The sequence below is a fragment of the Artibeus jamaicensis genome, unplaced genomic scaffold (genome assembly GCF_021234435.1).
Source record: "Artibeus jamaicensis isolate MK-2021 breed Jamaican fruit bat unplaced genomic scaffold, CSHL_Jam_final contig_585, whole genome shotgun sequence".
NCBI classification, from domain to species: domain Eukaryota; kingdom Metazoa; phylum Chordata; class Mammalia; order Chiroptera; family Phyllostomidae; genus Artibeus; species Artibeus jamaicensis.
In genome coordinates, this window is record NW_026521894.1 from 14772655 (window position 1) to 14794748 (window position 22094).

Sequence of the window (22094 nt, forward strand, 5' to 3'; positions counted from 1 at the left end):
TACCGAGCAATCTGGCATGCAAGGTCTCATTAACTGCTGGGGATAAGCAGCTGAGCAAATTATGGCCCTTGTGCTTAGTAGCTTATAACCTAGTAGAGCAAGACAATTAAACCAATAATTAAACAGTACTTGTTAATGACTCCAAAAAAGGGAGACTGGTGCCTATAGGAAGGGAATCTAATTTAAAATAATGGAATCAGCTCATAATTTCCCAATGAGGTCCAGAACAGCAATAGGAAAAAAAAAGGCCAGCATCATTCATATTTATCAGAGTCCAAAATGAATTAAAACAGACATAGTAACTTCAATTTACTCAAGGGGAAAAACTGTACTGCACTACTTTTCAATGGAAAAGAACGATTTCTTTGTGGCTATATAACAAATACAGATTCCAACTATTTCTTAGTAAAACTTTAAATCACTATTTTAAAGAAACCAAAGAAAAAACTTGCACCTAAAACCTGTCTGCTTGATATTCACAAGAACTCTCTCCAAAGCTGCATACTAAGGTCTCAAAATTACAGGGGGAAAAAGAATCTCATCAGGTAGAAGAGAAATAACCTGGAGAACCGGTAACCTAAGAAGAAAACTACCACTCACTATTCACTCAGGGATAAGAATTAGTCAGATTTCTAGGTAATGACTTTCAGCTAAAGGATCTAGACAAGAGAAGCACAGTGGGCATTTTTATTTACATTTTTAAGCAAAGTAGCAGGAGGGGTTCAGAGAGTTGGAAAAATCATCAAAGATATGTGGAAATGAACGGACAGAAAAGAGGAAAGGGCTGGGCCAGAGTTCAAAAACCAAAGCCATAAAGATGGATGGAAGAAAAGCTGGAGGGCAGTTTGGGAAAGAGTAGTAAAGAAAAAGGCAGGGAGGAAATGGGGCGAAGGAGAGGGGGTAGGGCTGTCTAAAAAAAATGATTTGAGAAGAAATGAGCGACCAGAGAAAGGAGTGAATGGAGCTACCTCCACCGGGGATAAAACTAAATTGGCATACAAAAGGGAGAGGGGGCGATAGAGAAGCAGTGAGCTTTAACCTCCTTTCTCCCAGCCTCTAAGCCCCAGAGAGGGAGGAAGTGGCTCTCTCAAGTCCCAGGGAAGGAATTCCGGCGCAGCCTCGGAGAACCAGACTCTGCCAGTTGGGACACCAGCCAGCGGCCCCGACCCTCTCATTCCCCCACCCCTTGGACGCTGGGCGGGGCCCCCGGCAGCCAGGTTACCTGGACAGGGAATCCACGCTGGGCGGCCGTGCAGCCGCCGGGTGGGTGTCAAGACTCTCGCAGCTCGAGCTCTTCTCCATGGCGCGGCGCGGGCAGCGGGACGGAAAGGCTGAAGCGACCTCCACGGCAGCCGGGCGGGAGGAGCAGAGGGAGGAGTGCGCCGGCCAGGGGCCGCGCTCAGGCCGGCGCCGGCCCGGGAGTGAGACCGGAAGCAGCCATGTTCCCCCAGACTGCACCGCGCCGGGAGCTGCAGGGGAGCGGGAGGACCCCGCGGCGCCCCTCGGACGCCGCCGGGGCGTGCTGCCCTGGCTGCATCCCCTCTTGGTCCATCTGAGCAAGGGAGGTGACGGCTCCTGGGGTGAGAGGGTCCCAGGAGGCTGTAGGGACGAAGAGCCTGTGTGTGTGTGTGGGGGGGGGATTTTAGAAATAAGAGGCTGAAGGGAATACTAAGGATGAGGGTCTAAAAAGAAAGTCAAGGATCTGGGGGGCGAGCACAATTGAGACAGGAACGTGGAGGTCAAGGAAAGCGAGATGACAGGCTCATAAAGGAATGTGGGCAAAAGGAAGGATGGCGCAGAAAGTGCGGGGGGGGGGCAGTGTCAGGAAGAGAGGAAGAGAACGGAATAGGAGAAATGGCAAAATATTAGCCAGACTTAGGGTCCGAGAATAACGATCAAATAATTACTAAGTAATGATTAAAAGATGCTTTAGAGCCAGTCAGACATCAACTCAAAATCCTGCCTCTGTCAGATCCTTGCAGTGTAACCCTGGACATTGAACATAAACTTAGTTATATGTAAAATAGGAAAAATAATAGTTTCGCAGTTTACGTGAGTTAGCACATGTAAAATGCCTAAAACAATGTTTGGCACATAGTAAGCACTCGAGTATTAGCTGTCAGCATTACTACCTACTTCGTCAGGGTTGTTAAGATGGAATGGACTAATGTATATGAACAGTTTCTAACTCAAAAACTTCAAAAAATGGTAGCCACAGGAGGGGAAGATAGAGTAAGAATGACAGTGATTAGTAAGGGAAGGGTAATAGGGAGAGTGTTGGACTAATGGGGGTGGGGTGGGGAGTGATAATGCTCATCTTTCTATTTCCACTCCAACCCTGGGCCAGCATTGTATTTAGAAAGAGCACTAGAAAAGAACCTGAAAATTTCAGTTCTGCTGTGACTTGAGTCTCCATGGTCTGCAGGTGTCTGAAGGGGAAAAGCACTTTGGCATTAATCCATTGTCACACAGATATGGAAGAGGAAATTCAGAGGGAACTGATAAATATGCCAAAAAAAAAATCAGACACATGCTACTGGATGTGGTGGTGTTGGGTAGAGGGCAAACTTTTAGTCATCATTCCCTGCCCTCTCAAATTTCCCTGCAGAGCAGGAAGGGAGGGGAGAGGATGGAATTGTGATAAGAGAACAGGAACTGGGTGCAGAGGAAATGCTTCTGCCGGTAATTTTCTGTGTACAGAGGACACAGGAAGGACATGGAGAGGATACCATAGAGGAATTTTTCTGATTGAGCTTGAATCCCAGTCACCTCATGTATGGTGTAGGAAACGTGCACAAATTATTTCTGTAAAAGATTAGACATTAAAAAAAAAAACTCTTCCTTGCTAGGATAAGTAGAATTATGTTGATTTAAACTAGATTTAATTTATACTGACAACTGATGTTTTTAAGAAAACCTTATGAATTTGATTCCCAGTCAGGGCACATTCGTGGGTTGCAGGCCAGTTCCCAGCAGGGGCCAGTTCCCAGCAGGGGATGCACCAGAAGCAACCATACATTGATATTTCTCTCCTTCTCTCCTTCCCTTCCCCTCTAAAGATAAATAAATAAAATCTTTAAAAAATAAAAAAAAAGAAAACCTTATGAAGACAGTGAAACATTAACTTGGAATTTACATTTCCCAAAAGAACAACCTAGCCAAGTTATGTTCATCATAAGCTAGAATACTTATTAAAGTGAATTAAATATGTGAGAAAGAACAAAAGGCTTTGCCTTTCTGTTCCCTTCTAAAGCTTGTCAAGGACAGGATGATAGCCAATGTTTTTTATTTCTATAACTTTTAAAGAGAACTTTACTGTACTCCTTTAACAGGCAAAGAGAGTAAGTAGTCCAGAAACGTAAAACAAGCATAAGCACCTACAATGATTCATAAATAATTTGCTGGTACTTCCCCATCCTACCTGCCTTCCAAAATGCTGACTCACTGTCACTTGATAATTCGACGTAGGTTTTCCCACCTAAGTTTGGTGAAGACTGATGAATCTTTGAATGGGAGACCTGCATATTACTACCCAGTTCATTTCTAGCACTTGAAACCATCTTCCTGATGATGTAATAATTTGTATATGGGCCAATCTGGTGATTAATAAAGAACAGTAATATTAAGTGTAGAGACTTTTAAACCAGTGAAATCTGAGTTGGAATCCTGCTTCTGTCACATACTTGCTCCATGATTTTTATTAAGTTGCTTCTCCAAGATTCAGTTTTCTTATTCCTAAAATGGAAATTAAAAGACCACATAATGAGTTGTTTTTCTATACACAGAGTTGGTTAAACAGTAGGCTCTCAGTAACTGGTTTTGTTACTATTATTGTTCTGTGAACTTACTGTTTTACTCCTCACCTGAACAGTAAAACAGTAACTTTTCAGATGGAACAACAAGCAAATAATACCTAAATCTCAGCTGTAAGTTAAAGTAGTGCTGAATTCTTTTTCTGACAATCGGCTGCTATGTCATTCATATATGTATATCCAAGAGAAGTCAACTTGATTAGGACTTTCTGCAGCTAAAGAACATTTTAGCCTATCAGATCATTCAGAAACTAATGCTATAATCAAATTATAGTTTAGCCTCATCTCTCCTATTAAATGGTTAACTTGAGAACTTCCCAAAGGTAATTTTCTTGTTTACAATCTAAACCAATGTTTCTCAGATTTTATGTGGGAAGAACCAATTTTTTGTTTTTAATTTCCATACCATCACCAACCAATTTTTTAATCTACAAAAATTAATTGTTAGAAAAAAAGAAATTTAAGGAAAACCAAAGGCATGCAAAATAAAAGGCCACTTGTTCCTTATATTTAGCAGATACAAAATTGCTCCATAGAAGATACATGAAAGTGTCAAACATGTATTCTCAGTTCTGTCTTCATGAACAAGGCAACAAATAATTCACATACTAACACTGGTTGACAGGTCACAATTTAAACAGCAATTTGGATCTATGGGTTATTGCCTATCAGCTTATCAAAGGCTGTTTACTAGATGATATGAATTGGAATAAGGAAATAAACATCTTTTGAGATAGTAAAATGGTGGATTATGGGCAAGTAGAGGAATACTTCTGCTTCTCTTAAAACATGAATGGCAAAAGTAAAATCTTTGAAAATATTAAGCATACATGGACCTTATAATTAATTATTTCTATCCAAACATTTAAAATTTTTTTATTACTTTGGGTTGGAGAGTTCTATTTCTAGTATGGAGGAGTAAGCTTCCAACAGAAATGTGGAGAAAGTAATCAACAGAAAGTGAGTTTCCCATTTTGGCTTTGACCTATAGACAGACTGAAATTATGGTGCAGTACAGGGTGGCAAAGACTCGCAAAGCCTGCTGTTTTTCCGTTGTGAGGAACCAAGAGAAGGAAACTCAGGGAAGCTAGAAAATGAGGCAGAAATTCAGAAAAGGGAACTTTGAACTGTATAAACTTGGACAATCTCTGGCTATGTCCTCATTTTATTTGAATAACAAAGGCAGAGTGTAGGTAGCTCAGATAAAAGTACTAAAAATAGAATATCCTCATACTTTTTCAGATAAAAGAATTTAAACAAGGTTTCAGCTGTTGCCCACTATAAGCAAGACAAAATTCTCATTTGGTTCCAGCAAAGTTAATTTCTTGCTAAACAAAGGATCCATACTTTGCAAAGGAATAAAACAGAATCCAGAGACTCTGAAACAATGCTCATAATACAGTTCAGAGTTATGTGTTACTTGACATAAGGTATGTGTTACTTATGTTCAGAGTTTTTATTACTTGACATAAAAAGTAAGAAGAGCCCTGGCCAGGTTGCTTAGTTGGCTGGAGTGCCATTGTCCCAGATGCCAAAATGTTGCAGGTTCCATTCTGGGTCAGGGCATATATCTAGATGGTGGGTTTGATCACCTGTTGGGGCATGTGAGGGAGGTAACCAATGGATGTCCCTCATACCAATTTTTCTAAGATCAATGAACATATCCTTGGGTGAGGATTAAAAAAAAAACACAAGGAAATGGGACCTATTCTCAAAGAGAGGATAATAAAGAAGAGGCTAAATTTCAGATCATGTAGAAACTGGAATTATCAATGGCTTTAAAGCAGCTAATGTGTTTAATGAGGTAAAGCAAAATACATTGTAATCAATGAAAAGGTATTAACACTCAGCAGAGGAATCAAACACATAAAGAACCACATAAAAAAATACAGTGCCTAAAATAAAAAGATTCACTGTCTGGACCTAATAACAGAATGGGTTTAACAGAAAAATGTTAGAAACTTGAAGATAAGTCAATACAAATGATCCAATATGAAAAAGAAAAAAGATTTAAAAAATATTAACAGAGCCCGGGGAACATGTAAAGCAATATCAAAAGCAATATACATATCATTGGAGTCCCAGAAGAAGTAGAAACAATTAGGCAGAGAAAGCTAAAGAAACTATAGCCAAAAACTCACCAAATTTGGCCAACGACACAAATTTACAGATTCAAAATGCTCAGTAAACACAGAACAGGATAAATACAAAACTATGTCTAGGCACATTATAATTAAACTGTTGAAAACCAAAAATAAAGAGAGTCTTAAAAGAAGTTGGAGAAAAGTAACACATCACATAAAGGGCAATCACAATTCTAAAGGTCACAGATTCTCCAGCAGATAGTACGGATGATAGGAAACACTAGAGAAACATCTTTGAAGTGCTTGTAAAAAAGAAAAAGTCAAAACAATATATCAAACAAAAACATCTTTCAAAGATAATGGTGAAATAAAAACATTTTTTAAAGATTTTGTTTGTTTGCAGAGAGAGGGAAGGGATGGAGGAAGAGAAGGAGACAAACATTGATCCGGCTCTCTCTCACAGGTGCACACGCCCTGGCTAGGGACCCCGGCATGTGCCCTACTGGTAATTGAACCGGCAACCTTTCTCTCTTTCTGTGGGACAAGGCCCAACCAACTGACTCACACCAGTCAGGGAAAGGAAGAACATTTTTAGATGAAGGACAACTAAGAGAAAATGTTGCCAGCAGACACTACACTACAATATGCTAAAGAAGAGGTGGCAAACACAAGACCCAGGGGCCAAATCTGGCCCTCCACCTTGTTTTATCCAGCCCAGCACCTTGTTTCTACCCAGCAGCATCTCTGAGCTCCTTGCCCCTAGTTAAGGAGTAGTTACATTTATACAGTCCTAAAATTATATTTGGTCCTTTGAAGGCAACCGCAAGGCTGATGTGGCCCCTGGTGAAAATGAGTTTGACACCCCTATGCTGGAGCAAAAAGAAATACCAAAGGAAACATGGACATTCAAGGTAAAGATTAAGAATAGGAAATATCTGGGTAAATAAAGCTATTTTTCTCTTAATTTCTTTAAAATACTTTAAAGCAAAAATCACAACAATTTTCTGGTGGAATTTATAATGAAAGTGTATATCATATATATGAAAATTAGAGTGTAAAAGTTGTCATTGTAAATAGGACTATATAATTGCTAAGTTTCTATTTTCTATGATGTACTTCAACATGAATTTTAAGCAATCTTATTGTTAAGGTATTATTATTACTATTCATATTTTAAAGGGGGGAACTTTTCTGAAGCTTTGAAAATTTAAATATCCCCAAATCACATAAGGCAGAATAGGGACTACAGTTTCGATCTGCTTAACTCTAACACTCATCTACTTTATCACTATTCTGTGATTCTTCATGAATAATTAATAAAATTTTCACAATAATGAGCTAAACGTCGATTGAGGACTGGCAACAAAATTTCCTTTGCCGCGGTATACTTCTATACATTTCTTGGTTAAATTTTTCTTTAGTCTGTAAGTCCACTAAAACTCACCTTGCAATTAATGACCCTCTTCCAGCTTTCCAGGGGGCAAATGGGATTGACAAATTATGCTAGTATACTTTAAATGACTGTAATCCGTGCTGTGCATTTTTCCAAGAAAGCAATATTTCACACATTACCATAAGTGGATCATTGTCTTCCAGTCACTTATTTCTGCAAGGCAGAAAATTAGTGTCAGACCAGCATCAAGGAATAGCAATGGTTTCCCAGATATGATTCCAAAAGCGCAGGCAGGTTACAAAAGGAAAAACAGACAAATGGGTCTACATCAAACCTAAAAGTGTTTCTGCTGCAAAGGATACAATCAATAGAGTGAAAATACAACTTACTAGATGGGAGAAAATACTTAAAAATCACATATCTGATAAGAGACATGTATCCAGAATATATAAGGAACACTTAAAAATCAACAACAAAAAAAAATCAAATAGCTTTATTAGAAAATGGGCAGAAGACTTGAAAAGACATTTCTCCAAAGGTGATATACAAATGATAAACATATGAAAAGATGCTGAACATCACTAATCTTTGGAGAAATGTAAATTAAAACCATAATGCTTCATGCCATTAGTATGGATACTATCAACCCCCCCCCCCCAAAAGAACAAGTATTGGCTAGGATATGGAGAAATTGGATAACTGTGCACTGTTGGTAGGATTGTAAAATGTGCAGCCACTACAGAAAATAGTATTGCAGGTTGTGCAAAATAATTAAAAATGGAACTACCATATGATCAAGCACCCCATTTCTGTATATATATGCAAGAGAATTTAAAGTAAGATCTCAAAGAGATATTTGCACACCTATCTTCATAGCAGCATTATTTACAGTAGCAAAGAGGTAGAAATAATGCAGATGTCAATTAACAGATGAATGGATAAACAAAATGTATATGTGTGTATGTATATATATTCATATTCAATGGAAAATTATTTAAACTTAAAAAGGTAGGGAATTTTGTCACATGCTACAACATGGATGAAACTTGAGGACATTATGCTAACTGAATGAAGCCCATCACAAAAAGACAAATACTGTATGGTTCCACGTATATGAGGTAACTAAAGTAGCCAAAATCAGAAAGAAAATGCAATCTCTCTCTTTATCACATGACAGAAGCAAATGTAATGAGTTTGTCATATAAATGTAGTTTATGGAAATTCATATATGAAAGACAAACCTGTAGCTTTAGTGAATTTTGCAGAATTTGCTAAGTTATAATACCGTAGACAACAAATCTTCAACCTTTTGCAGCTCATGGAACACATGAATGAATTAGTAAATATTCACAGCACACTAAAAAATACATTTTTTGTTTATCTGACAAAAATAGGTATAATTTTGATTCATTCACACTGGACAGGCTGTGGTCATTTTTTTATTTGACAATCTAAGGGAAAAGAGGTCAGTACCCCTGATTAAATAGTCAGCTTCTGCATGTTTTAAAATTTTCTTGTGGCGTACCAGTTGAAAATCATTGCCATAGACAGATAATTTTGAAGAAAAACAAGATAACTAGAATGTTCTTAGGATCTTGATATGATAAAATAAAATATGACTTTATAAATAATAAAATGCTTCTGTCAAATAGCAGATGGATTAATGGAGCTGGAAACTTAGCAGAATCCTGGCCTTAATACTTCCAATATGGCCCTGGCTCGGGGGTTCAATTGGTTGGAGCATTGTCTTGTGCTCCAAAAGGCTGTGGGCTTGATTCCCAGTGAGGGCACATACCTAGGTTTCTGGTTCAATCCCCAGTCAGGGAGTGTACAGGACGTAACCAATAGATGTTTTACTCTCACATTAATCTTTCTGTCTTTCTCTCCACCCCCACTTCCTCTTTCTCTAAAATTAATAACTATATCCTTGGTGAGAATTAAATAAAATAAAATATTTCCTATGCATGTGAATTTACAGCAGTTTTTCTGAGCTCCTGTAAAAATGTAGCTAATATTCCCTCTCCTTCCCATCTTAATGTGCATTAATATACATTAATTGCACATAATTATACACATACATATCAGAATGTGAGAATTGAGGTATATATAAAAGTATCTAATGTGGCACCTGACACATTATCCATGTTCTACAAGCGGTAGTTCTCCAGTTTATTAAAAGAATAAAGAGACATACAGTACAGGTCAGACCAAACAAGGACGACATTGCTGAAATTTGGCAGTAATTGAAGACTCCAGGATCTAGTTTTTTCTAATAATGTTGGGGACATGTTAACGTCAACAGACCAAACTAGCTGAAATACATTTTTTAAAATCTCTGGGTTTGAATCTATTTATCTCATTTTCAGATATTTTTATTTCTATAATTGTGATTTAATCTAGCAACTGTTATTTTTACCCTGATGAATTTAAAGTCTCAATTTGACCATAGTTCCTAACCTACACATCTGTGCACATGTTGCCTTCCTTTTTTTGATTCATTAAAATTGCTTTCACATTCATGACATTTTCACGACTTCCTGATATATTACCTCAGGCATTGGGAAGCAGATAAAAGATTTCTGGCATCTTGGGAAGGATGAATTTGTCCTGGAAGAGATTACATCTTGATGTATTGTTATTGAATCTCCTGGAAAGTGTTGTATGAACTGTCAAGCTTTGGTACCTGTTTTCAGTGTCTAGTGTTGGGTATCTAATGTATATTGCACTTATGCAGTGTGAGTTGCTTATACTTTCAAGGTCATCTGGCGCATTTCTGCTCTAATTCATGACAACTAAAGTGGCTATATGAGACAATGGCTTCTCCTTGACCTTAAATGAAGTTTGTGTTTTGAACTGAAAACTAATCAAAAACCTAGTTGTCTTCACCTAGGGCTGCAATCACTTTGAAACGCTCAGAATTGAAGATAAGATTGAGTCAGAATAACTTGAAGTCCCTTTTTACTTTTTTCTCTCTTGTCATAGCAAGATGATTTTGGCATATCTTTGCTAACAATTCCTCTATCCTAGTATTAAAGTTCTCACACCTCCTTGAAATTTTTGCTCAAATGTCTCTCAAGATTTGCTTTGACTATTCTATTTAAAATTTCACATACACCCTGCACTTATATCTCCTTTAGTTTGTTCAATTTTTTTCATACAACTCATTGTTATATGCTTGTCATATACTTTTCTAATTTATCTATCTATTGTTATAACATGTTTCTTCCAACTAGGAATCATTTTTTGTTTTGCCCACTGATGTGTTCCAAGAATCTGCAAAAGTTCTTGGAACAAAATATGCGTTCAATAAATGTATCTTTGAATGAATGTTTTGTAGGTGCCTCCAAGAAAATCATTGATCTGATTTGAGAGTGCTCATGAGAACACCACCTAATCACAAGAGAAAATGGTATTTACTGCCAACAATGTTTTGGGTGAGTGAGGATTTCCTGAAAAATATATTCTCTTGGCAGATTATGTTTGTGTATTCTTTCCCTTTCCAGGCAATCTGTCCATCATTAGGTTTAATTGTAAAAGACATGCTCCTTTCTTTGTAATGCTTTCACTTTATTCATGATTTATAATAACTTACAGTGCAAGATAAAATGTCTGTGAACTGCAACAGAGATGAAAAACTAACACCATTGTTTGTATTACCCAAACAGGAATCCTCTTTGGATCTCTATATAAAGAGATCCTTGGACCTCTGTGTCTAAATTTTAAAGCTTGGATTCTGTCACAATGCTATGTTTTTAGATGTTATTCATATACTCTAAAGGACTTAAAGCAAATTGAATATTGATTTTTTTAAATTAAAAAGTGGAGCAATAGGAAATCTCAAAAAACTGACATGCTTAAAAGCTATTTAATAACAAAGAAGAAACACTAAGAAAATATGTCTCCTGCCCCTGCATCTCAGTGCTACAGTTTCAAAATATGGAAAATCTATATATGTTTTTTAGGTCAGCAAAATTTGCATAAAGGAAACTTGCATAGGGAAATTGAGGGGAAAAAAGAGATGAGTACAAACAACTAAAGAGGAGGGTAATTGTGAAGTGTTACTTTCAAGAGGAATTGTACAGGGCCAAAGCTATTTTATTAAATCCTTGGAATGCAATTTCAAGTTTAAACAATTTGTCACTTCCTGAAACCAGATTCACTAGAAATATTCAAAGAAGTTTAAACTGATGCAATTGACTGAAAAAACAAAGAACCCAAACTAAAAAGAGATCAGGGATTTTGACTTAATAATCTGTTTGCTCCAGTTTTACCTGGGGAGATCAAAGTCAGGCGGCTCCCTGCCTGCCTTGGTTCTTGTCTTGCTTGCCAGAGACAAATTCAAATGACAGACAACATGTATGGTGGAAATAAGATAGCAGTTTATTTATGAACACATATGAGCACGAAGCTGCAAGCAGTCACCCGGCTAGTCTGAATGCCCCATGTATAGAGGAAATAAAGTTAGTAAGTTTGTTCTACTCACTTGAGCCAATGTTATAAGTGAGCACTCAGCTAATCTGAGTGCCTTGACTATTAGGGTTCAGGGGTTATACACCTTAGTCATATTTTATGTTCCCTCTCCTTTTTCCCCTTCTAAATGTTGGGAATAATGTACAGCTACAAAGGCTTCTTTCTTAACTAGTGGAGGCTCTTTGTCTTAGAGAAGTTGCTACAGAGGCTCCCTTTCCCAGCACAGAGATTCCCTTTCCCAGCACAGAGATTCCCTTTCTCAGCACAGAGTCCCAAGGACTTTCCTCCTCTGAGCCATCCCTGGCTGTGTTGTTTGGAACACCCAGCAATCTTATTGGGCTGGGCTCAGGACTGCTGAGTCAATGGGTGAGACGTGTCTCCTTCCTCCACCCTGCCTTGGTTTACTATCCTACCTAACACTAGGATAAAGGAATCGCTGGATAGTTGCCCTCTTCATCTACATTTTATTTTTATAAATATTTATCAAAACCCTACCTTTTCCATAGAGGTTTGAGGTGGCTTTTAAAAGATACATGGAAGTAAAACAAAAATCTCCCGGTCAAGATGGCAACATAGCTAAACACAGCTCACCTCCTTGCACAATCACATCAAAATTACAACTGAACATGGAACCATTACTCGGAACCATCAGAAATCAAGCTGAATGGAAGTCTGACAACTACAGAATTAAAGAAACCTCATCCATCCAGACTAGTGGAGGGGTGGAGATGCGGAACAGGCTGGTCCCATATTCACATGTGGTGGATAAAAATTCAGGAAGTATATCTCAGGTGTGAGGAGTCCCAGGCCCACACCAGGCCCCCCACCCCAAGTTTCCAGTGCCAGGAAGAGTAAGTCCCCATAATGTCTGGCTTCAAAAACCAGCGGGCACTGAGTTGGTGGAAGAAACTGCTGGAGACTTAAGCACTTCCTTTTAAAGAACTCACACACGGACTTACTCAGACTCACTCCCTCTGAGCTCCAGCACTGTGGTAGCAGCTTGAAAGGCACCAGTGGCAGACAGGGAGGAAGTAAAGGGTCTGGCATCAAGGTGAGAGCTGGGGGACAGCGTTCTCCTGGGAAGAAAGGCCACTGTCCACCTCGCCCCACCAAGTGAGGATAGTGCAAGCAGACTCTGGGACAACTCAAGGTGTTCCAACATTGCATCATAGGGGTGCCAGAAGGTGAAAAGAAAGAGCAAAAAATTGGCAATCTACTTGAAATAACAGTGAAAGAAAACTTCCCTAATTTGGTGAGGAAAAGAGTCATGCAAGTCCAGGAAGCACAAAGAGTCCCAAACAAGACTGATATAAAGAGGCTCACTCTAAGACACACCAATTAAAATGCCAAAGGTTAAGGGTAAAGAGAGAATCTTAAAAGCAGCAAAATAAAAGTTACCTACAGGGGAGTCCCCGTAAGACTGTCAGCTGATTTCTGAAAAGAGACTATGCAGGCTAGAAAGGATTGGCAAGAAATACTCCAAGTCATCATGAAAAGCAGGGACCTACAGCCCAGATTTCTTTACCCAGCAAAGGAGGGCAGATAAAGAGCTTCTCAGACATGAAAGCACTGAAGGAGTTCATCATCACCATACCATTATTATATGAAATGTTAAAGATACTTATTAAGAAAAAGAAGAAAATCAAAACTATGAACAATGAAATAGCAATAAAACATATCTGTCAACAACTGAATCTAACAAACAAACTAAACAAATAAGAAGAAGAGAGACAGAATCATGGATAGGGAGAGCATTTTGATGGTTGCTAGATGGTTGGGGAATGTGGAGGAAAGGGTGAAGAGGTGAGGGGATTAAGAAGAACAAAGGTAGTTAAAGAATAGCCAGGAGGACGTAAAATACAGTATAGGAAATGGAATAGCCAAAGAAATTATACTTAGGACCCACAAACATGAAGAATAGTGTGGGGATTGCCTCAGGGAGTGGAGGTGTCAGGTGGAGGGGGGGAAGAGGTGAGAAAATTAGGACAACTGTAATAGCATAATCAGTAAAACATAACTTAAAAAATAAAACAAACAAGAAAAACAGAAAGATAAAAAAGGTACTAAGAAAAAAGATAATAGAAAAAGAATCTTAAAAAAACATTACATTTCTTTTAAAACAACTTATACATTTTACATTTAGCCTCCATGCAGACTTACCTAAAAATAAACACATAATCAGTTATATCATTCTCATGATCAGAAAGTAAAAATCATTCAGTTTTTCAGAAGAAAGAGAAGTTTTTATTTAGAACTGAATTATACAAAAACTATCTCGCTGAAATTTTATATTAAGTATATAAAGTGATATAAAATAACATTCTCAACAGGATTTTTTGGTAAGTGCCGTAGCTTCTATTATATGACTACTTCTTATAATAATTTACAAAATAAGGGATATAAAAGACCTCTACTTGGAAAATTGTAAGACACTGAAAAAAGAAATTGAAGAAGATACAAATAAATGGAAGCACACACTGTGTTTATGGATAGGAAAATTTAACATCTTTAGAATGTCCATACTATCCAAAGCAATCTACAGATTCAAAGCAATTCCTATCGAGATACCAAGGTTGTATGTCACAGAACTAGAATATATATTTCAAAAATTTAGATGAAACCATGAAAGATCCCACACAGTGACAGTGATCTTGAGAAAGAAGAACAAGGTTGGAGGAATCATACTACCTAATATCAAACTATTCTATAAGGCTATAGTAATCAAAACAGCATAGTACTGGCATAAAAATAGACACATAGATCAATGGAACAGAAAGAATAGAGAACCAAGAAATAAACCCACACTTTTAAAGTCAATTAATATTTGACAGAGAATGCAAGTACATACAATGTGCTAAAGATACTTTATTCAATGAGTGGTGTTGGGATAATTGGACAGTTACATGCAGAAAAATGAAACTAGACCACCTTCTTACACTACACACAAGAATAAATTCAAAATGGATTAAAGACTTAAATGGTAGACTCCAAGCCATTAAAATCCTAGAAGAAAACATAGGCAGCAAAATCTCCAACATTGCTTGCAGCAATATTTTTTGTCATCTATTTCCTCAGATGAGGGAGACAAAGGAAAAAGTAAATAAGTGGGACTTCATCAAACTAAAAAGTTTTTCACAGCAAAAGAAATCATCAACGAAATAAAAAGACAGCCCCACAGAATGGGAGCATATATTTGATGATACATCTGATAGGGGTTAATATCCAAAATTTATAAATAACTTACAAAACTCAACACCAAAAAAACAACCCAATTAAAAAATGAGCAAAGGACCTGAACAGACACTCCTCCAAGGAGGACATACAGATGGCCAATAGACATATGAAAAGATGCTCAAACTCACTAATATCAGAGAAATGAAAGTTAAAATCACAATGAGATATCACCTCATATATGTCAGAATAGCCATCATCAATAAATCAAAAAAACAAGAGCTGGCAAGGATGTGGAAGAAGAGGAACCCTTTTGCACTGTTGATGGTAATGCAGTTTGGTGCAGCCACTATGGAAAGCAGTATAGAGATATCTCAAAAAATAAAAAATGGATCTGCCTTTTGACCCAGTGATGCCACTTCTGATATATATATATATCTCCAAAGAAACCTAAAACACTAATTTTAAAGATCACAAGCACCCCTATCTTCATTGCAGCATTGCTTATAATCACCAAGATATGAAAGCAGCCCAAGTGTCCATCAATAGATGAGTGGGTAAAACAAACATGAAACACTTACGCAATGGAATACTCCTCAGCCATAATGAAGAAAAGAATTTTATCCTTTCCAACAGCATGGGTGGACCTGGAGAACATTATGCTAAGTGAAACAAGTCAGTCAGGGAAAGACAAATACCATGATTCCACTCATGTGGAATCTAATGAACAAACTGAGCTAACAGGTAAGATAGAGACGGACTCACACATAGAGAGCAAGCTGACAGCTCTGGGCTGGAGGGTTAGTGGGTAGTAGAATGAGCAAACAGGAAAAAGAACTTGTGGACATGGACAACAGTGTGGTGACTGCAGGGTGGGATATAAGGGGGATAAATGGTTAAGGGGAAATGCAATAAAGACAAACAATTGGGGAAAATAGTTCATAAAATATGAATGACAAGAGAAGTATTATTTTAAAAGTGGAAATAAATATGCCAACCATAAGACTGCTCTCCCCTGCCAAATAGATGACACAATTAGAAATAAGTACAGGGTCCTTCGGGGGCATTGAAGAAGGACAATTACCTCAATTTAGGGAACTAGATAGAGGAGGCTTCCTGAAGGAGATGATATGTAAACTTGAGATGTGTGAATCAGATGAAGAAAGGAAAGAGGGTCATTGCAACAGAGTTATCAGTATGTCAATGCCTTTCTCTTAAAGTACTCTGATGATCATATAGTTGAATGTTTGATTTCTTGTTTATATGAATAAGCAGCTTTCTCCCCTACAATAGTTGCTTGATGTTTAATAAATTTCAAGAGCAGAAAGTATTAAGAAATAAAATATAATGCACTCAATAAAAAGGTAACACAAACTAAAATAAATTTTTAAATGTTTATTAAGCAGCATAAAAGAAAAATGTAAAAGTGGAGATTAAGCAATACAATTTAATGATAAAATGGGATACAGGAAAATAAAATGGAAAAAAGGCTTAAGAATTATTGATATATGCAGCAAAATAATTACAACAAGAGGACTAAGAGATGAGATAGTAAAAATAATAAAACAGGCAGACATGGTATGAATACCACCCGTGTATGATTTTAGGTAGAGCTCATAGAGAAATAAAAGCTATGTAAGTCAAACAGGGGATAGATCAGCACTAACAGTTATAAAGGTAATTAGAGGTTTCAAACAAAAGTAGACATCTAGAAAATATCACCCACTCTTATTCTCCCAAGTTTTCCTCAAAGATTTCTGAGACTAATACCCTCGGAACACAGAGCAATAAATATTCCCTTACCCTATTTTATGCCTTAAGCCTCAAATGCAGCCCTTCTAACCTATAGCTATCAAAGCATGCTTCTCCAAATTCTTTCTTCTGAAACAGCAAAAGTTGAGTCATTTCCCTCACTGGCCCTCTCACCTGAACACTTTAGTTTCTTGAAATCATTATTTTCTGAAAAGTACCCCGCAGAGTGTGAGACAGTGCTCCTCAAGCTTCTTTAGCCTTACTACTTTAGTCAAACAAAGCAAACAAATTAATTGAATCTATTTGGAAAAACTGGTGCTGAACTTAAACAAAATCAGTAAAATGTTACGCTTTTATTAACTACAATGTGCAAAGTATTCTTATTGCAAACACACATACATCAATATTTGCATTTTGTAGAAGTGAATTTTTTAAAGGGCAGCCAGAATGTATTCTTAGGTTAAATTATATAGGACAGCATTTGCCTAACCATACTATAGGATATCATTTGGGGTTGTGTGAAAAAAGTAAAATAAATGTAGGAAATTCCAATTTTAAAAATAAGAGTTTTGTTTTCTAGAGAAAAATTCCTCTTATTTTTCTCAAAGAATGCATTTTAATACTTTCTAACCTAATATGACAATGAAAATCCTTTGTTTGTGTGTTGCAAAGCCCCTAACTAGTCATAGTTCATGAAATACACTTTAGGAAGCATGGTTTCAAGAAAAAGCATGGATGGAACTGGGAAGCATTATGCTGAGTGAAATAAGCCAGGTGTTGAAAGACAAATACCATATGATCTCACCTTTAATAGGAAGCTAAACAACAAAACAAACAAGCAAGCCAAATAAAAACAAAGACACTGAAATAGAGAACAGGGGGACAGCTACCAGAGGGAAGAGGGGAGGGAATTTCAGGGGGAAAAGGGGAAGGATTTACAGGAACGAGTATAAAGGACACATGAACAACAACTAAGGGGGGTGGAAATGGGAGGGAGGTGGGGAGCACTGGGAGGCTGGGATAGGAGTAAAAGACAGAAAACTGTACTTGAACAATAATTAAATTTAAAAAATTTAAAAAAGGAAAAAACTGTATTTGGAGAGAGGTGGGAAATCTACGTCTTTAACAAAATCTCTACAATCTTTGAATTTAATATGTTACTAAAGGACTAATAGGAAATATTCATAAAGTCATCTTTGACTTTATATTACAGTGGAAAATAAGTATCCTATCTTTGGGAAAATGATGATAGAATTATATGAATTTTCTTGTTTTTTAAACCTGGACTTCTTTAATGGAGCACTACATGTTTTAACTTTGAAACTTAAAGTAGTTTGAATATACTTCTCTGAGGTTAAATGTATCTTGACATGTTTTAATTTTTAAAAATAAAAGCAAATAATACACATATGCAACAATGTTTAATAACTCACATTAAGAGAATTTAAAATTTGGAGAACCAAATTTTTACCCAATTTGTTTAGTTAATCAGTTTTTCTCTGTGTTATAAGAGAGCTCATGTCACTGCACAAGTGCAAATAATGTCTTCAGGAAAGAAAAATAATAAAACATGGCTATATTTCATGCATCAACTGAGACATCTGTGCACACAATTGACATTCAGGACTCCCTGGTACCATTATTTTATAAGCCTTTGCATTTTTAGCTTTCAAGCTCTATTATTTATTTCAAGCTCTATTTAAAAGAAGTGAAACTTTTTTTTTTACATATTATCCACTAGCTTTGAAATGCTAACGTGAAAGTTTTTGAAATGAGTTTTTGGAAAAAATCTTGAATAATCCACCTCATCATAAACATGTAACTGAACTGAATTCACTCAGTCACTGCCCTTTAACAGCTGTGTTTCTTCTTATAACCTTTAATTTTGATATTTGCAACTGTATTAAAGTGTAGCTATAGTGACTTGTCTGTGAATATACTTTCTGGATTAGGTAAGAGATGGAGAATATTTTTCCATGATAAAGTAATCATTTGGATTGAGTGGTCAAAATCTAATCCTCACAACACTCTCATTTGGTTTTGTTAAATGAACAAAGACATCTACTTTAACACACTCAGAGCAGGATTAAGACATCCTGCAAACCTTCTGATCACTCCATAGATTAATAAAAATTCCTAGCTAAATTTATCCAAAACACCAGATGTAGAATAATCTTCTATTTTTTTAGTAATTGTTGAAAGGCAGATATATACAAATGGTGACATATATTATATATAAATGGGGTTCATATATCTATCTATTTATATTTAATTTTTGCTTCAGTGCTTTGTAAAGTGATGTTTTCAAGTTACTATATGAATAAGTAATGAGTAAAACTACTTTGAAGATTATTTATGTTATATTTATTCATACTGGAGATAATCTTCCTTAATATTTGAAAATATTTTTCTCAAAAATAAATGTTAAGGATCAAGCTAATTTTTCAAGCATACATAACTTCTGTGCCATTCTACCCTGGCCCCCATTAGTTCCCAAATAAAGCCCTATACAAATGAAAATCTTTAGTTAGTTTCCTTAATGTTTAATGGAGTAGATGTTCTCTTGTATGATGTGAGTAGAAGTGGCCATTGGTCAGTTAATTGAAGGAAGAAAATAAAATTGGGTTAAAAAGAATTATATATGTGTATACATACACTATAAACATAGAAATATACATAAGTTTTTTGAGTTAAAACATAAAATTTAAACATTTTAATTTATAGCTTATAAAGTGCCTTTGTTCATAAATCTTTTGATGTTAGCACTTTCTTGTTGGTATGGTTTTGCTAAAGGGGGGTCTCTGAAGTCCTTCTTGCATGAATCCCATACATAGTACATCTTCTATGATTTCGAATTCTGGTTTCATTAAAATAGAATGAAAACTTAGAACACTTGCTAAGAAATCTAAATGCAAAATCCTGGTACTTAATGATCAATTGGTTGATTGACTGATATCCATCTGTCTTTCACGTACCTAATTTGATGGTATTTAAAAATCATTTACTGTGAAATATATCAAACACACAACGTGTAAATAAAACAGATATGTATAATTTAAGGTATAATAATATAATCAGCATTGGTGTACTCACAACCAGGTTAAGAAATAGAACATTACCAATACCTTAAAATTTCTTTCTCGTTCACCTTCCAGAGGCATCCAATAGGCTGACTTTTATGATAATCACTTTCTTGCATTTGTTTAGAGTCCTGCTCTCCTGTAATCTTTAAGTAATATTTGCAGTTTTGCCTTTTAAGAAATTTTAAGTAAATGGAATAGAGGTTTAGGTATTTTTCTGTGATTTCCTTCTTCCCCTCAACACTATGTTGATGTGTTTAGCTTATTCCCTTTTACTGTGACATAGCCTTCCATTTTATGACAGCACCTCAATTTACTCATTTTACTCTTGATGGACATTTGGGCTTCGTTTTAGATTAATTCCCCTCAAAACAGATCCTAAGACAAAGATTCGGGTATAAGTATTACATTTATATTTAGGAGGTGATCCTGGGAAGCGCTGTGAGGGAGCGAGGAAGTAAGACTCAGAAAGAAGAAAAGCCAGTAAAGTGTGTGTAAATGAGCAGGTTATCACTATGGACTTATTCCTTCTGGGAACTCTGAAAGACATTGTTAAACACACGTCAGATTTAGCCCCTAAGTGGGGATGAAATTAGAATAATTAACCACCTACTCTTACCCTCAATTGGTTGGAGGCCATCCCTGGGGCATTAACTCCTTGCCTTTTATGGCTTGTCCCGTGGGTGAGTTGAGTATGACAAGGACACTGTCAAGCACAGGAGCTGTCCAGGACAAGTGACAGAACATGCATGATGCACTTTTTGGGTCTGTCACAATGTGCTCCTTGCATCAGTCTAATCGACTGAAGCCCTACCCTATGTTCACTCTCTCCTGTCACTGACTCTTTAAATTTCAAGTTTCAGTTCTTTGAAAAAGGGAAAAATAATAAAAGGCTGCACAATAGGTGGGATAAGGTGCGGTCCCTGTGGCTGTAGTTGGTCTGAAGGCTATCACTGATATTCATTATCTCCGCTGTAGATTTCTACCCGTTGTAGATTTCTCTTGGTCAGAAATTCTACCTGTTGTAGAAATCTACCTGCTGTAGATTTCTCTTGGTCAGAAATTCTCATGCATGCTTGTTTTGGTGGTGTGACCTAGTTGTTCATCTTTGAGGGGACTGAATCCTTGGTTACCTTGCCTTTTTCAAGACTACATTGTTGCAATGGCCTATGTACTAGTATGGTTAAACATGAAAGTACCAAGAGGTACCCTACAAATTCCTCTGCAGAGAATAAAATTGAAGACATAATATGCAATCTCCTGTCCATGAACATGGTATACAGTCACGTTGTTGCTTAACAGTGGGAATACATTCTTAGAAATATGTACATCATTAGGCTATTTCATCGCTGTGAGAACATTATTGAGTACAATTACACAAACCTATATGATGTAGCCTGCTACACACATAATTGCTCTTAGACTATTTGCCTTTATAGCATGTTACTGTACTGAATACTGTAGGGTACTGTAACACAATGGTAAGTTATTTTTTTATCTAACATGTCTAAACACAGAAAAGATAAGTGGAAATGTGATATACAGTTCTTTTATAAGACAACATAGTAGGTTTGTTTACACCAGCATCACCACACACACATGATTAATGCATTGAGCAATGACTTTAAGACAGCTACAATGTCAGTAGGTAATAGAAAATTTTCAGCTTTGTCATAATCTTATGGGACTACAGTCTGATATCAGGTCTGCCATTGACCAAAAGGTCATTATGCAGTGCATCACTCTAATTTTCCATTTATGTGATTTAAAGAAAAGTTTTCATTAGAATTTGATAATCTTATTCTTGTAGGGCTTTATATATGTACAAATATATACATCCTAGATTCTTAATGATTTTGATGCCATGGTGAATGATATGTATTTAAGGATATAATTTTTAAGAGTTGGTGATATATAAAATCGCTTTTATGTATTTATTAAGTATCAATAAAACTTGTTGGATTCTTTTGGAGTTTTCCAAATGTATAATCATATTTATCTGTGACAATCCAAATCATGTTTGCTTTGGTTTTTTCTAGGCAATTTTTCTGTATTTTATTTCTTTTTCTTGTTTTATTTCACACAGTAGACTGAGTAGGAGTGATGATAGTGAGCATCTTTGTCATGTTGCTATTAATTTTTAAACATGAAACCATCCTGTATTCCTGGGAGAGACCCAACTAGGTCATAATATACTATGATTTTTATATACTACTCTGTTGTGTTGGCAAAATTTGGTACAGGATTTTCAAAACTAAGTTCACAAGTGTCCCTAGTTTATAGTTTTTCTATCATGTACCATCCATTCGTGTATTGTTTTGGTATCAAGGTT

General features: G+C 36.5%; 1 protein-coding gene and 1 long non-coding RNA gene across 6 annotated transcripts in view; one reads left to right on the forward strand and one right to left on the reverse strand.

The window, feature by feature from the left end:
- MTMR2 (myotubularin related protein 2) overlaps nt 1-1437 on the reverse strand; it is a 108430-nt gene extending 106993 nt beyond the window's left edge. For 3 of the 5 annotated variants that reach the window (XM_037163457.2, XM_037163453.2, XM_037163452.2), the window contains exon 1: nt 1223-1437. In XM_037163457.2, the coding sequence (XP_037019352.1) occupies nt 1223-1302 (80 nt within the window). In that variant the 5' untranslated portion in view covers nt 1303-1437. The remainder of the gene's footprint in view (nt 1-1222) is intronic. The other 2 variants (XM_037163456.2, XM_037163454.2) reach the window with 1 other exon arrangement.
- LOC128628189 (uncharacterized) lies at nt 1428-10717 on the forward strand. The gene is made up of 3 exons (XR_008392516.1): nt 1428-1580; nt 6713-6807; nt 10627-10717. It is a non-coding gene; the product is annotated as an uncharacterized LOC128628189 (long non-coding RNA).
- The last annotated feature ends 11377 nt before the right edge of the window (nt 10718-22094 follow it).